The 14,312-nt window shown below is 32.4% G+C and overlaps 1 protein-coding gene and 2 non-coding genes across 4 annotated transcripts; all 3 read right to left on the minus strand.

Annotated features, from left to right (window-relative positions):
- Positions 1-849: 849 nt before the first annotated feature.
- On the minus strand, positions 850-13,539 carry LOC124439791 (methionine--tRNA ligase, cytoplasmic-like). 2 transcript variants are annotated; one of them, XM_046990045.1, is made up of 29 exons: positions 13,290-13,539; positions 12,518-12,555; positions 11,072-11,130; positions 10,568-10,667; positions 10,327-10,452; positions 9,567-9,642; positions 9,341-9,462; positions 9,175-9,244; positions 8,819-8,847; positions 8,652-8,746; positions 8,053-8,169; positions 7,085-7,160; positions 6,655-6,782; positions 6,483-6,572; positions 6,354-6,405; positions 5,936-5,995; positions 5,743-5,817; positions 5,294-5,339; positions 5,028-5,184; positions 4,669-4,850; positions 3,616-3,749; positions 3,459-3,538; positions 3,135-3,266; positions 2,956-3,060; positions 2,758-2,869; positions 1,736-1,807; positions 1,546-1,638; positions 1,298-1,351; positions 850-1,170 (listed from the first exon to the last, which is right to left on the minus strand). In XM_046990045.1, exons 1-29 carry the CDS (start codon positions 13,483-13,485, stop codon positions 1,009-1,011), a joined length of 2,838 nt encoding a protein of 945 aa, XP_046846001.1. In that variant the 5' UTR covers positions 13,486-13,539; the 3' UTR covers positions 850-1,008. The 2 variants fall into 2 exon arrangements, with proteins under 2 accessions (XP_046846001.1, XP_046846002.1); XM_046990046.1 differs by lacking the exon at positions 1,736-1,807.
- On the minus strand, positions 1,841-1,981 carry LOC124440862. The gene has a single exon (XR_006946789.1). It is a non-coding gene; the product is annotated as a small nucleolar RNA SNORA16B/SNORA16A family (small nucleolar RNA).
- LOC124440861 lies at positions 8,393-8,533 on the minus strand. The gene has a single exon (XR_006946788.1). It is a non-coding gene; the product is annotated as a small nucleolar RNA SNORA16B/SNORA16A family (small nucleolar RNA).
- Positions 13,540-14,312: the final 773 nt, after the last annotated feature.

A 14,312-nucleotide genomic window follows, 5' to 3' on the forward strand; every position in this document is an offset into this window, starting at 1 on the left:
TATGTCCTGGACGTGCAGATTGTATAATCTGTAAATCACACTGTTTTTTGTAGTATACTACACATATTTTTTCGTATAAATTAGCACCGCTGTCTGTATAACACTTAACCTTATAGAAGAATATCTTTTATCTTTAACTCAAAGATATTCATAAAACTTGTATTTTTCGTACTTGTTAAAGTTTGCTGTCCATCAAACGAAATATAATATGCGTAATATTATTTAGACTGTATTCGATATTTCATGACGTTTAATCGCTATGTTTTCAATTGCAATATTGTCAATTCAGGCGACCCACATGTACGCTCTGCGTACCTATTTTTTTAGAAATACGACGGTTTTCTTTTTAGCGAATAAGCAAAGATAGAGGGTTATATTTTGTTTGCGGTACGCATTGTTAAATCTTGAATTAATATTTTTGTTCAAAGTAACAATACACTTTAAAAAACTTTTTAGAACGCAAAATTGTGAAAAGTGCAGTGTTGGGTATCGAGGCTCTTTATCATTCATGATAAGCCCCCCTCTACCCCAATCTGACTTCATTCGACCACCTTATTGTAGAAACTCAAACCGGAGAAATGGCCGATGGCGAGCGCACACGGCACACGAATGACCTTCCTGCAATGGATATAGCTATACTGGGATCCATCTACAGTGAGGTCAAGTGCACGAGTCTTGAAAAATTTATTTGGACAAATTTATTTTGAATCAAACAAGCAGTCATTGTCTTATTATTAAACGAGAAATATCGCTAAATAACTGCCTTCTACATCAGTAAACATTCAGGTCGTGAATTGTGGGTGATTACCATTGAGTTCTATACAGGTCAGTGGTGACTACGTGCCATTATTTCCAAAATTGTTATGTTGCCATTTTTATTATACAATCAATAAATTATTACAAATTTCAAAGAGACATTTTTAAGAATATTTTACATTGATCATAATTGCAATTTAATTGGCAATGGTAATTTAGCTAAATAATAAAAAGTGCAAAACATCAATCATTTTATTTCTTCCTATTCGGTTTCTTTCTGTTCTTGGAAAACTCTTCGGCAATAACCCCAGTGGCAGCATTTAGCTTCTTTTTAAAATCCAGTAATTTTAAAACTTCAGCATCAATTGTCGTTTTCTCAGCTTTATCAGCTTTCAGCTTACGGACAATATCACCCTAAAATAAAACACGTCTACGCTAGAACCGAAAATTATATGAATATAAATAAAAATAAAATACATTAAAGACAAGACTATTTTTTAACTTTATCAAACAGCCTGAAACTACGTTTGTTTTACAAAACCTGTTTCGCAACATCACTCTCGAGAGCTTTGATCTCCTCGTCCGTTTTTTTACTCTGAAAATATTTTCAAGTTTTGAACTTCCAATCACAAAATTGAAGAATAATAAACACAACTACAGAAGATATGGAAATTTCACGATTTGCTGTCCGTGAAATAAACCAACACATAACTCCAATATTGTGTAATGCAATAAATGAACACACAACTCTGTTAGTATTTATGAGTACAAATCAAAGTGCATACCAACCTTTTCACCCTTTTCACCACTATTCTGTCCAGAATAAAGCTTTCTAAATTCTTCCATCTTATTGCTGTCAATTTTATCGAACAAAGGTTTGGGCTAAAAGAAACAAACATATTTCCAGTTCAGTCTGGCTTGTGTGCAAAATAAGACAGTTGAAATGGATGGTCATGTACATTAATGGTGAATCATGTACCTCGCCAATTACATGGCCAACTTCTAGATGTGGCACAAATGAATCGATGATAACAATGTGTTCATCAGAAAGCTGAAATTAATATTAATAAAAATTATATCTTTGTTTTATCCTTTCCTTGGGTAGTGCCAGAAAACAGAAGGTTGCTATTGCCCGGCGACCATGAAGAAAAGATTCAATTTCAGCTTCTGTTTGACTCAAAATGACATTGTCAAACAATCATATTGAGCTTCGATAGAGCCTCAGCATTTGGCAAGATGTATGACAAAAACTTGATGCTAATGCAATAGAAAACCATTAGCTTTGGTATCAAGTAATATAATACTTATTTATAGGGGTAATTATTCTGAAAGTGTCAAGGCTGAAAATGTGTATCCTAATCCTAAATCAAATCTTGCTCAACATCCATAATACATATGTATAAAGCAAATACACCACTGGCTTTCCATAATAAGATAGATATAACATAGAATTGTTAGGGAGGTTTATCATAACCTTGACGTACTTATGTTGTGCACCATAGTATAGTATAGTATAGTATAGTATAGTATAGTATAGTATAGTATAGTATAGTATAGTATAGTATAGTATAGTATAGTATAGTATAGTATAGTATAGTATAGTATAGTATAGTATAGTATAGTATAGTATAGTATAGTATAGTATAGTATAGTATAGTATAGTATAGTATAGTATAGTATAGTATAGTATAGTATAGTATAGTATAGTATAGTATAGTATAGTATAGTATAGTATAGTATAGTATAGTATAGTATAGTATAGTATAGTATAGTATAGTATAGAATAGTATAGTGTAGTATAGTATAGTATAGTATAGAATAGTATAGTGTAGTATAGTATAGTATAGTATAGTATAGTATAGTATAGTATAGTATTATTTATCGATTTTAAATTTGTCACAGAAACGCCTCGAAATAGGAAGGGTAGTAGCGTTTCAATGACAACATGACGTGAATGAAAGAGAAACTTGCATCTAGAGTTTTTAATGCAGAGGTACAGACCTGTAGTTGCTTGCGAATTTCAGCGCTAACATTTGGCATAAATGGATGAATGAGAATTGACAACAAGCCAGTTAAATTGCAGGCAAGGGCAATCACGCTGCCAGCACGTGTTCTGTTAAAAAATCAAAAGCATTAATTTATCAATAAAATACGAGATACTTAAACTGCAACGTGTTACGTAACATTTATCAAACAAACCTATCCATGTCGCTTCCTTTGACAAGTACCCATGGTTTATTCGACTGGATGTACTGGTTACCAAGTTTTGAGATATTGAGAACAATCTTTAGACCATCTCGTAATCTACAAAATATCAAATTGTATAAAGCTTGAGTCAAATAATGTCTGTGTAACAATAAAATTGCCAGAAATCTTACTTAATAAGATCCATCAAATGGATGTATTGTTTCAACTCACGATTGACCAAAGTTATTAATCGCTTGTCTTCATCATTTAAAATCACTGCAGGCATCTTCTTTTTGAAGTTATTGTTTAGAAACACAAGAGCTCTGAAAAAGTATAAAAATACTGATAAATTTAGACTGAATTTTTTCTTGAATGAACAGCAGAGAAGATCATTTAATGCATATAGTTCGATTTAAAGGTTTATTGTGCTTCAAAAGTCAAACATGTATACGTAAGTCTTTGGTGTACATAGAGAAATAACTGTGAACTTATTTTAAAGAAAAACAAACTCAAACCTATTGATGAAATTTCCCAAACTATTCAATAGCTCGGAGTTATTCCTCATTGCAAATTCTGCCCACGTAAAAATACTATCCTAAATACAAATTTCAGAAAGAAAAACTATCAATGTAGGAAAAATATCACAAGCACTTTTTGTCTAAATAATCATACTTGTGATTCAGGTCGTATCTGTAATAAGTAAAATCTCCAGATATCAGCAGGTATCCCAGTATCCTTTGCATTATTACCAAAGACACCAACACCACGACTTTTGGAGAATTTACCGTCTTCGTAATTCAGATACTCTATAAATAGAAAATTCAACAAAACATTAAAACTTATTCGGGAATTATTCATCACTAAAGTATTGGTATGTTTGAATCAGCACTTCCTTATTTATAACTCTTAATAAACGATCTTTATAAACAAAGCCCTAAAAAGCTTGTCTGTGATAATCGAACAATTGATTATTATCACAGAGTGATAAATAGTCACGCCATTTCTAAAATGATAATACTGATAATAGGAGTATGATAGTAAACACGACAGTTTTATAATTGCATGATTACAATTGATTGTGTTTCATACAAAACAATGCAGTGTAGCCTATGCATGAATTATTTTGTCACTCCTAAAAACAGAAAAATAGTACATAAAATACAAATATTGCTTTTTGTTTGTGTCATAATTACACTTGCAGTGAATGTAATTTTTAATAGTCTTTTATTTTATATCCTAGAACACGTCTCACCAGTTGAAATCTTACATAATATACACTATACAACACGTCTCACCAGTTGAAATCTTATATCAAACACACTATACAACACGTCTCACCAGTTGAAATCTTACATAATATACACTATACAACACGTCTCACCAGTTGAAATCTTATATAATACACACTATACAACACGTCTCACCAGTTGAAATCTTATATAATACACACTATACAACAGGTCTCACCAGTTGAAATCTTATATAATACACACTATACAACAGGTCTCACCAGTTGAAATCTTATATCATACACACTATACAACAGGTCACACCAGTTGAAATCTTATATAATACACACTATACAACACGTCTCACCAGTTGAAATCTTATATAATACACACTATACAACACGTCTCACCAGTTGAAATCTTATTAGATACACTAAACAACACGTCTCACCAGTACTAATCTTATATACCATATGCTACGTATACCAAGTCTCACCAGTAGCGTTGATATTATTAAGCATTGTGTAAGGTTCACGGGTTCCCAACAATGTGGCTGGAAACACAACTGTATGAAATGGTACGTTGTCTTTGGCCATGAATTGATACAGACTGACTTCTTTTGGGTTTTTCCACCATTTTTGCCAATGTTCTGTATAATTCGCAGTGATTGATAAATACCTATAACAAGTGAGCATTATTTTTCGTAAATTTGACCTCCTTGAAAGTACTGGTGACATCCTAGACACCTAGGTTTGTTTATGGGCTGATTATAATGGATTTCATGCACGCTTGGAGACGTTTTGTGAATATTAGTGTATATTAGCTAGTACATATATATAAATTAAATTTGAATACCCGATTGGTGCATCAAACCAAACGTAAAAGACTTTATCAGTAAAACCCTCCAATGGCACTGGTGTTCCCCATTTTAAATCACGAGTTATACAACGAGGTTTCAGTCCTTCCTGTAGCCATCCTTTCGTAATGTGTTGTGAGTTAGCACTCCAGTTTCCTATATAGCGCAGTAGGAAGGTATTTTAAATACACCAGGACGGCAAGACAGTGTACGAAACAAAGACCATACTACTTTAAATGCTCCACTAATGGACTTATAAATTTACCTTCAGACGACGACTTTTCCACCCAAGAAGTTAATTCAGGTTGAAGCTTCGGAAATTAAAAGATAAACAAAGTAATCAAACTTTATCACACTCAATATCATTGCTATACACTTTACACCATTACCACCAGAAGATGCGTGTGGTTGGTAATTGTACGTAGAATGGGGGGCTTACTTCTCAAGTTTGACTGCAAGGAGAAGCTCGATAAAGGGGCCCATGGAAACGTTAGTTTGTTCCCCACAACTAATTTGAAATGTTGCATGATTCATAAATTCAACAAGCCTGATACTGCTGCCAATGTTTTAGAATATTTATTTGAGTGAATTAAAAACTACTAACGCAATAGCTACAGTACGTACCGTATTATATGAAAAAAATAGACAATCTACACAATACGTATTTCATTTCTTTCCAATTCAACAATATATTTTCATGGATGAGGAAAATACCTTTGTTAGATCCAGAAACAAGTGTCTACTCTTTTTCACAGATGGTGTTTTACCACAAATTTTACATCGAGGAGACTAAAAACGGATGGTATGACTTTGAATTACATTTGCTAAATGACAAATAATATGTTCAACAAGTATAAACAAACATATGTACAACACAATAAGTTCAACAGTTTAGTGAAAAAAGTACCTTTAATTCTGTTGCGTTGATGAGTTTACCACAAGCATCACACTGGTCACCGCGTGCATCCTAAATGGATCAATGAGAAATTTTAGCGACTGTGCAGGTTTATCAGCCATGATCGTTTTACAGCTATTGCATTTGTTGTAATAATCGCAGTTTCTGTTTTTAAGGATGTTTTAATAAGAATCGCTTTGCTATCGTGCAATGCTTTAACCAACTTAAATTACATCAAAATACAGACTTGTTCGTGGAGAGATAACCAAATGTTTGGGATAAATATTTTTTCTTTCATTTAAGCATGAAAAGTGATAATTTTTGATTTTCTACAATCTGATTGGCAAAATGTTTCGTGAAATATTTCTTCAATGCGGACCTCCCAGCCGTTAAATAACATATACAATATGTATTTCTGAATTAAACCTACGTGAAAACCACAAAGTGGACATGTTCCTTCGACAAATCGATCAGCAAGAAATCTACATCATTATTGATAAAAAAATGATTATACACCCAGTCTAAAACGTGTGACAATACAGTCAATCCTCGTACGTACTTATTGCAACTTTCACAATGTAGCTGTTCAACTGTGTCTTCGAGAGTTAAACCATTCTTGTAGTTTTGCCAAAATATATCTTGAGAAATCCTAAAAATATCCACGTTCCAATAAATCAAATTTCTAGGAGCTCGGAGGGTGAAACATAAAGCAAACATTGGGATCTACGTACTTCGTTTGTTCTTCAGTTGTCGTTCGACCAAAATAGTCAAATTGTATGTTGAACCATTCATAGACTTCGCGATGAATTTTAAAATACTTCGTGCAAATTTCTGCAGGCGTAACACCTTCTTCTAAAGCCTTAATGAAACATTGGTAAAGAGGTAGCATATGTTGACTTTCCAACAACGATATTTTACACAAACTCTGTTTTTTGATGTATCTACACGTTGTAACAGATGCAAATATTATTACTCTCTTAGGCTTTGTCAATAATTATCAGTTAGCTACAGAGTCTTTTCATCAGTCGCCATGTTGGAGGAAGATCGCATATAGTGAAAAGAGTTAATGTTACTTTCATGCTCTGTTGAGCATCTTTGATGTAGCTCTCCATTATGGCTGCTTTGACGTAAAGCGAATACCCAAATATACAGAAATCTTACTTTTGTCTCTGATGCTGTACCATATTCATCCGTTCCGCATATGTATAAAACATTGTGCTGCCTAAGTCGACAGAACCTATGGGAAAATACCAAAAATACGAATTATTGTAAAGAACACAGTTGGAGTAATAAGTGGCAGTACTGGATCCAGCGTTCGTCAGCATAAATTATAAGCTGCTCAATTCTAAATTCAAAATATTTTCAGAAAAACACTACGAGTCTTGAATTTCTAAAGAATATAATTTTGCCAATGAACTTGTCTCTAAAGGCTGACTTCCATTCGGGGAAAATTATAGCGCGATCGACTTTTTGAGAACACTTTGTTTTCAATTGTAAGCGGTGAACCGGAAGAGTTTCACACTGCTGCACACAATTCAAAGGAAAGTGATCGCGCGAGAATTTGCCCTGAATGATAATCAGCCTTTAATCGACAGTACAAATTGTCACGCTATCGAATATTTGCGATCACTTTCAATTCAAAAGAAAATGATCGCAAAAAGACGATCGCGCGACAATTTGCAGTCAATGGAAATCAGCCAGGGACTAGAAGCTGCTGGGGGGTGGTGAAGACGTAGTCATTGTCTGTTTTCACCACATTTAATGTCTCATAATTACTTAATTAAAAATTTTATTCATTTAAAGCTTTTCAAACATTTTGCCATTTTTTGTTTTGAAAGAAGCACGGTTAATTCAAGTGACGTCAATCCGTAAGTCTGCACTCTTATTAAATCATGCCACTAGACTACTCAAATAACATGATTTCTGTAGTTATATAAATTTTCCAGTGCCAACAATACAATTTTACAAAGTTAAAAAAAATTCCTTACAACTTAATATCTCCTTTACACAAACTTGGCTTGCATGACATAAAAACTACCTTCATTCAAATTCATATAGCTGATACAACTGAGAACAATTTCGGCAAATTCGTATAATAAACATCAGTAACTACAGTCTACACAACTTACCGTGCGAATACATCAGCGCTCAAGACACAACCAATAATATTTCCCAAATGTGGCACATTATTAACATACGGTAAAGCTGACGTGATTAAGATATTTTTCTCCCCATCTTTAGGTAGACTAAAAGACAAAAGATAAACACTGAAATGTGTGGTATACGTGCACATACGTTTTTAATGTAAACGCAAAATCTTCATTCCAATAGTTTTGAAAAAAGAAACGATTCTCACATTCATCAGTAAGGCACTAGGATCTGAATGTTTATTTATCAAAAGAACGAAATTCAATTGTTTTGAAAATACGTATAACATGACAGTATTTTCTAACATTTTCTGAAACTTTCGAGTGTTCTTTCCTTGGGTAGTGCCATGAAACAGAAGATAGCTGTTACTTAGCGACCATATAGAAAAGAAATTTATTTAGGCTTCATTTTGACTCTCAATGATAAAGTGTAAAACCATTGAGAGCTTCGATAGAGCCAAGTAGCAACCCAACGTTCAATGAAAACATCCAAAATTAACAGTGTAAAAGTATTGAGAGCTTCGACAGAGCTGAGTAGCTACCAAACGTTTAACGCAAACATCCAAAAACATCAGACTTACATTGGATGTTCAAGAACACGTCTTTTGGGAATTTTTTTCGTTTGCCAATTTGCTATAGCTTCGTTGATTTCCATTTCATCAACATCATGAACATTCTAGAAATTATGGATACATAAACATTAACTACACTGCTAGATGAAGTTCTTAACACAAATGAGCAACATCACCTCATCCTGTTCCAGGTTTTTAGTAGGAGCTACAAAATACAAAAAATGATTCATTATAACTTTCATATTCCTCCTTTTCTTGAAAATGCAAAGTAGTCGAAGACGAGAGAAATAATTTCACAGCAATCAATTTTTCATATTTAACGAAAACTTTAAAAACAATCACCGCCTAATATTACATAACGTGATCTTAAACTCAAGAACATATTTGTAGAGCAAACAAAATCTTGCTTGCAGACAAAATTAGGATGATAACACAGAACAGATAAAAAGTTTAATCAAAAGATGCTGTATACAAGTATAATTAGCGAAAGATATAATAAGCAAAATATAAAATCTTTGAATAAGTAGAAAACCTTCAGGTACTCTTAAATCTTTCTTCGTACATGGTATTGAGTATGATGAGTTGTAGGCCAGAATAGCCTCCTGTATTTAAATAAAACAGAAAGATACTAATTGACTCTTTCGTTCAACATTTATCCGGAGAGAATACTAAATCGCAGGAACAATTGATTTCCACACCTTGAAAACATCAGGCCCTTTCCCTTCAGTAATGGCTTGTGATAAAGAATAAAATTTATTGTTTTCCATAAGATTATTGAACCACGTCATCACTTGGCAAAAATGGTCGTTTATGTCTAGCTCTACAAAAGTAATTAAACGAATCTATGTAACAACCAAAGTTGTACAAATTGTCGATCAGATTGCGTTTTGATATATTCTATGATAAATAATACATTAAAGCAACCTTTTACGTGTGAAGACTGTGCCAGTAAGGGATAGAGCGTTCCCCAAACAACAACATCTGACAAGGATAGTTTGTTCTGAATGAACATAAAACACGTTTTCAATTCTTTAGAAGCACACTTCATGCATATGCACAGAAGAAACATACCACTTTGTTCTAACAAGAAAGGCATATTATCTAATTATTAATATTAATTTATAAAAAAAATGTTTAGTTTGGTCTTCCTCATGATATTAAACATTTATAAACATTGTGGTTTCTGAGCCTGTATAGCTTCATCAAAACATGCAGAAAAATAATATAAGAAGCAATATACGCTTTACAGTTGGCATCAAACTATTCCAAGTATTTCTAACACAAAAGCAACACATTAGTACATTTCAGTTGAACTTGTTTGGGTGAGCTTTTTTACATAATGTTTGCATAATGACTCAAATAAAAATGCAAACAGTTTGTGCAGAATAAATCTCAAAGTAACATTCTAATGGCAGGAAATATAGTAACAATATTTTAATGGTTTATCTAACCATGGATGAATAATCACAGCATTAATTCCTGGCAACACCCTACATCTACATTTTACAATTTGATTTATCTCTGACACAACACAAATGATCAAAAATAAATGTGCCCAATGAAGTTAGACAAGGCCAACTTGTTTGATGAGCTACATATGGCTTCAACAATCATCCAGACCAACACAAAGAAAAAACACTATTTCACAAGTCAAGCAATGCTAGTAATACATGATTGTACTAACCCCAGCTATATATTTAGCTTCAGGTTTTAGGTGTGATTCCAAATGTGAAAGACATTCTTTGATATTGCTAACATCCATGGAACAATTTGGTGTGAATGAGGATGCCAAAAAAGAGAACATTGATGGCTAGAATAACGATTTAGTAAATCTAAGTATTACTGATAATATTTCCTTCCCATTAGATGAATATAAGAATGTACATAGTTTTGACATAAATTTTAGCTTTATTAATGCATTGCACCTGTAACTTCAAGAGATCCCATTCCAGCCAATGGTCTTCAAAGGATAAATTTTCAACTTTTATTTCATATCTTTTGTGAGTCTCACATTTCAATAGATACCTTAGAATGTAGTACTTACGTATAAAAGTTAAATACTTAATACTAATAAATGCAGAACCAGTGTGCGAATTAACGGTGTGCAATGTGCAATTTGCACATCGTTTTAGCTAAAATGAAAACAATTGCACATCACTTTTTAAAACCATGTGCAAAAATCAGCGGTTTTAACAAAAAACACTGTTGTAAATCATATGAATTTGTTCACGTTTAAAAATATTAATTTAGCATTTAGCGCTGTATAAAAATTACGTAACATCAATGTGATTATACCTCTAAAGAAACACTTTTGTCAAAAAAATTGCACATCATTTTTTCTGAACTAATTCGCACACTGTGCAGAACTAAGTTCTACCTTGCTCAGTAATGAACTTTAATACGAATGTACCTACGTAAATAGCACTTACCGAGTGATTGCATTCGCACTAAAAAGGTAATGATCATTTTCCACTTCCAAAAATGGCAGCTAAATAAATGATAAAAAATTTCAGTGCATAGCCACAATGTACAAATGTAGCCTATCCATGGTGAAATTCCTGAGTAGGATCCTGTAAGATCCTGTTACAATCCTCAACTGGATTCTATTTAGGATTTTCATCATGGATCCAGCATTGACTATTAGTTCTATATCATTATGTGTAACTTAACACAAGTAATTTATTGTATAACTGAGGAAAAATGTCACCTACGTATAATGTGTAACATATTGGAACTAATCAGTGATCAACAAACAATTGATTTTCTGTGTGTAACATGAAGCACCAACTACGTATAGAAAAGTATGAAACATTCAAAAACTAAGAAGCAATAGCAATAGCCACACAATACTAAGAAAATAGACACTCCGTATGAAGTAAACATTATTTAATCTAAACAATTTGACAAGTGTTAAATGTCATCATCAGTAGAAAAATGAAATGGAATGGTTTCCCATGTTGGCTTACAAACAAATTGATCAAAATCTACACAAAACCTCTCAAACATAACCATGAAGAAATCACACAACCTGTTATTTGGATCCATCTACCTTTCATAGGTTTTAAAGGTTGTAGAATTGTTAAAAGTTGCAAACGCAAGATTTCTCATTATCTCAAAAAACTTGTAAAATTTACAAATCACTGGGAAACTGTTGAAATTAAAAATTTCTCATTACAAAAGGTTAAAACTCCTAAACAATAAAATGGTTCCGTGGTTTACAAATTCAATTGCCCTGGTTGTAATGCCTCATATATCGGGAAGACTGATAGATACCTCTACACACAAATTAAAGAACATGCAAAATCGGACAAATCAGAGATTTACAATCATATAAATAATTGTGAGCAATTTAAACATATCAGTTTCTTACTAAATTTGCATGCTAATCTAATAGATTTTAATTATTCTTCAGTTTAGCTGATATAATTTTTAAAAACTGTAAAATTATTGATCATTTTAAAAATTGGTTCTTACAATACTTTACTAACAATACTTTACAGAATCATGGTGTTCGTGCATCATGTGAGTTAACAATTTTCGGTTGATTATTTATTGATTTTATTTAAATGATGTTTAATCACAATTTTTGAAAAGCTAAGATTTTTCTACTGATGATGACAAGTAACAACTTGTTGAAATGTTTAGATTAAATAATGTTTACTTTATAAGGAGTGTCTATTGTCTTGTGTTTTACTAAAATACTCTTTGGATGTCGTAATTTTCAGACAATACCAGCACTACAACAAATTAATACTAAAAGAATCTAATAATAATAATGATAAATTGATAGAATGTATAACTACTTGTATTTATATTCTACAGTTGTTTATATGATGCCTGCTCTTGATTTCACCATATAACCAAATGGTACTTACCTTTGTTTCTTTGAGAAAGGGAAACCTTTTTAATGATTCTGCAAAAAAATAAAAAAGTGCAAATAAGAAGTTGTTTTATGATAATACTTTTTTAAAAAATTAATGCAGAACTATGCAAGAGTTTTTTATTGCTCCATTATTGTTAAAGTCAAAGATTCATGTAGTTTAATGTTGTTAATGGCATATATTGAAGACATAACTAAAATAGCACTTTCATAAACAATTTCTTCACAATTTTCTCAATATCCAATCGAGTCATAAAGGTTCACAAAAGAAATTTCCAAATTCTCTAAGAAATTTTGTAAGATATTAAGCAATAAGTAGATAAATTATTCAACAACATGTACAAAAAAGAAAAAGCTATTACGATAATACTAATACATAATACTTTCTAAAGCAAACTATTTATAAAATACAATTTCAATGCAGCCACATGTCAAGTCAATGTTAAGTGTTAAGGATGCAACATAGTTTCTCATTAACATTTAGGCAGTTATTATATGTTAGGCAATTAATACCACTGTACAGATTATTGATTACTTGTTTTTCTTGAATTGTGTCCAATAAACTCCCTTAACAAGTTTTGAAAGTTGATTATTGAATTCATTTACGTTGTTGCACGTTGTATTCAAAATCACATCCCTTCAAAGTCTCATAGTTTATTTAACAAATATCTTATTTAAAATCTATTTATGAAATTGGATGCAATACTAGCGTAAACAGGCCCGTGTGTACCTGACACTCACGTAAAAGGTTAACTAAACTTACATACCATTTTTTTCGACGTATTCAACAGTAAGGTTAGTTTCAGCTAATTTGTCTGCCACTAATATTCGTAGCGTTAAAGGATTAAATTTATCTGTGTAAAGTTTCATTGCCTCAAAATAGCAAGAAGCGGACTCTTTACGTTTCAAAATATGAATAAATGCTACATTAAAGCGTGTGAAAGCTTTGAAAAGCGAAATCATAAAGCCAGTTTAACAGGCATCGAACATTTATAAACACGTTGTATACGTAAATACAACGTCAATGATGCAATCATGAAAGGCCCAGGTGGTTTTTGTTTGGCGAATGATTATAGCCAATCAGCGTGCTAGAAATTTCTGAAATAAACAACCATGTCATTTGATACAGGAATACCCATTTAACACCATTATATTTATACCAAAGAAATAAACGTGTTTAGGCCCGGTTCAAACGTCGCATTTTACATGCGCCGAATCAAATGCGAGAATTATGTGCATGTAAAATGCGACGTTTGAATCAATTAAATTCGACGGATTTTAATTTAATGCGACTTTAGTCGCATATTCGACTGAGTTAGTCGAATATTCGACGGAAATTCGATGTTGATTCAAACGTCGCATTTTACATGAGCCGAATTTAATGCATAATTTATTTTAAGATATTTCTAAGCAAAAATCAATTATTTCCATGCTAAATGTCATGCGCAAAGTTGTAAAAACATGGCGGCGGCGAGTGATGGTAATGGCCCTTGTATTTCGTGCACAAGTTTAACAAAATACACTTGTTTAAAGTGCAAAAAATTTATATGTACAAGGAAAGTTTCCTCGAGTACACGAAATGTTTTTTTGAATCAGAATAAATACTCCAAACTTTCTTCCACCAGCCGGAATTTCTATCTTGTCTTCGACATGATCGATAAGGAGGCTACGTATGAAGGCTTTTTTTTGACCAATTAACGGTAGAAAAACATGGGAAATTTGCAGAAGCTGCCGTCTCGTTTCTAATAGTTTATTTGCTGTAACATGCATCAATATTCGTCTTTTCCTAT

This window comes from Xenia sp. Carnegie-2017, unplaced genomic scaffold, assembly GCF_021976095.1.
Source record: "Xenia sp. Carnegie-2017 unplaced genomic scaffold, XeniaSp_v1 HiC_scaffold_2, whole genome shotgun sequence".
Lineage (NCBI taxonomy): Eukaryota > Metazoa > Cnidaria > Anthozoa > Malacalcyonacea > Xeniidae > Xenia > Xenia sp. Carnegie-2017.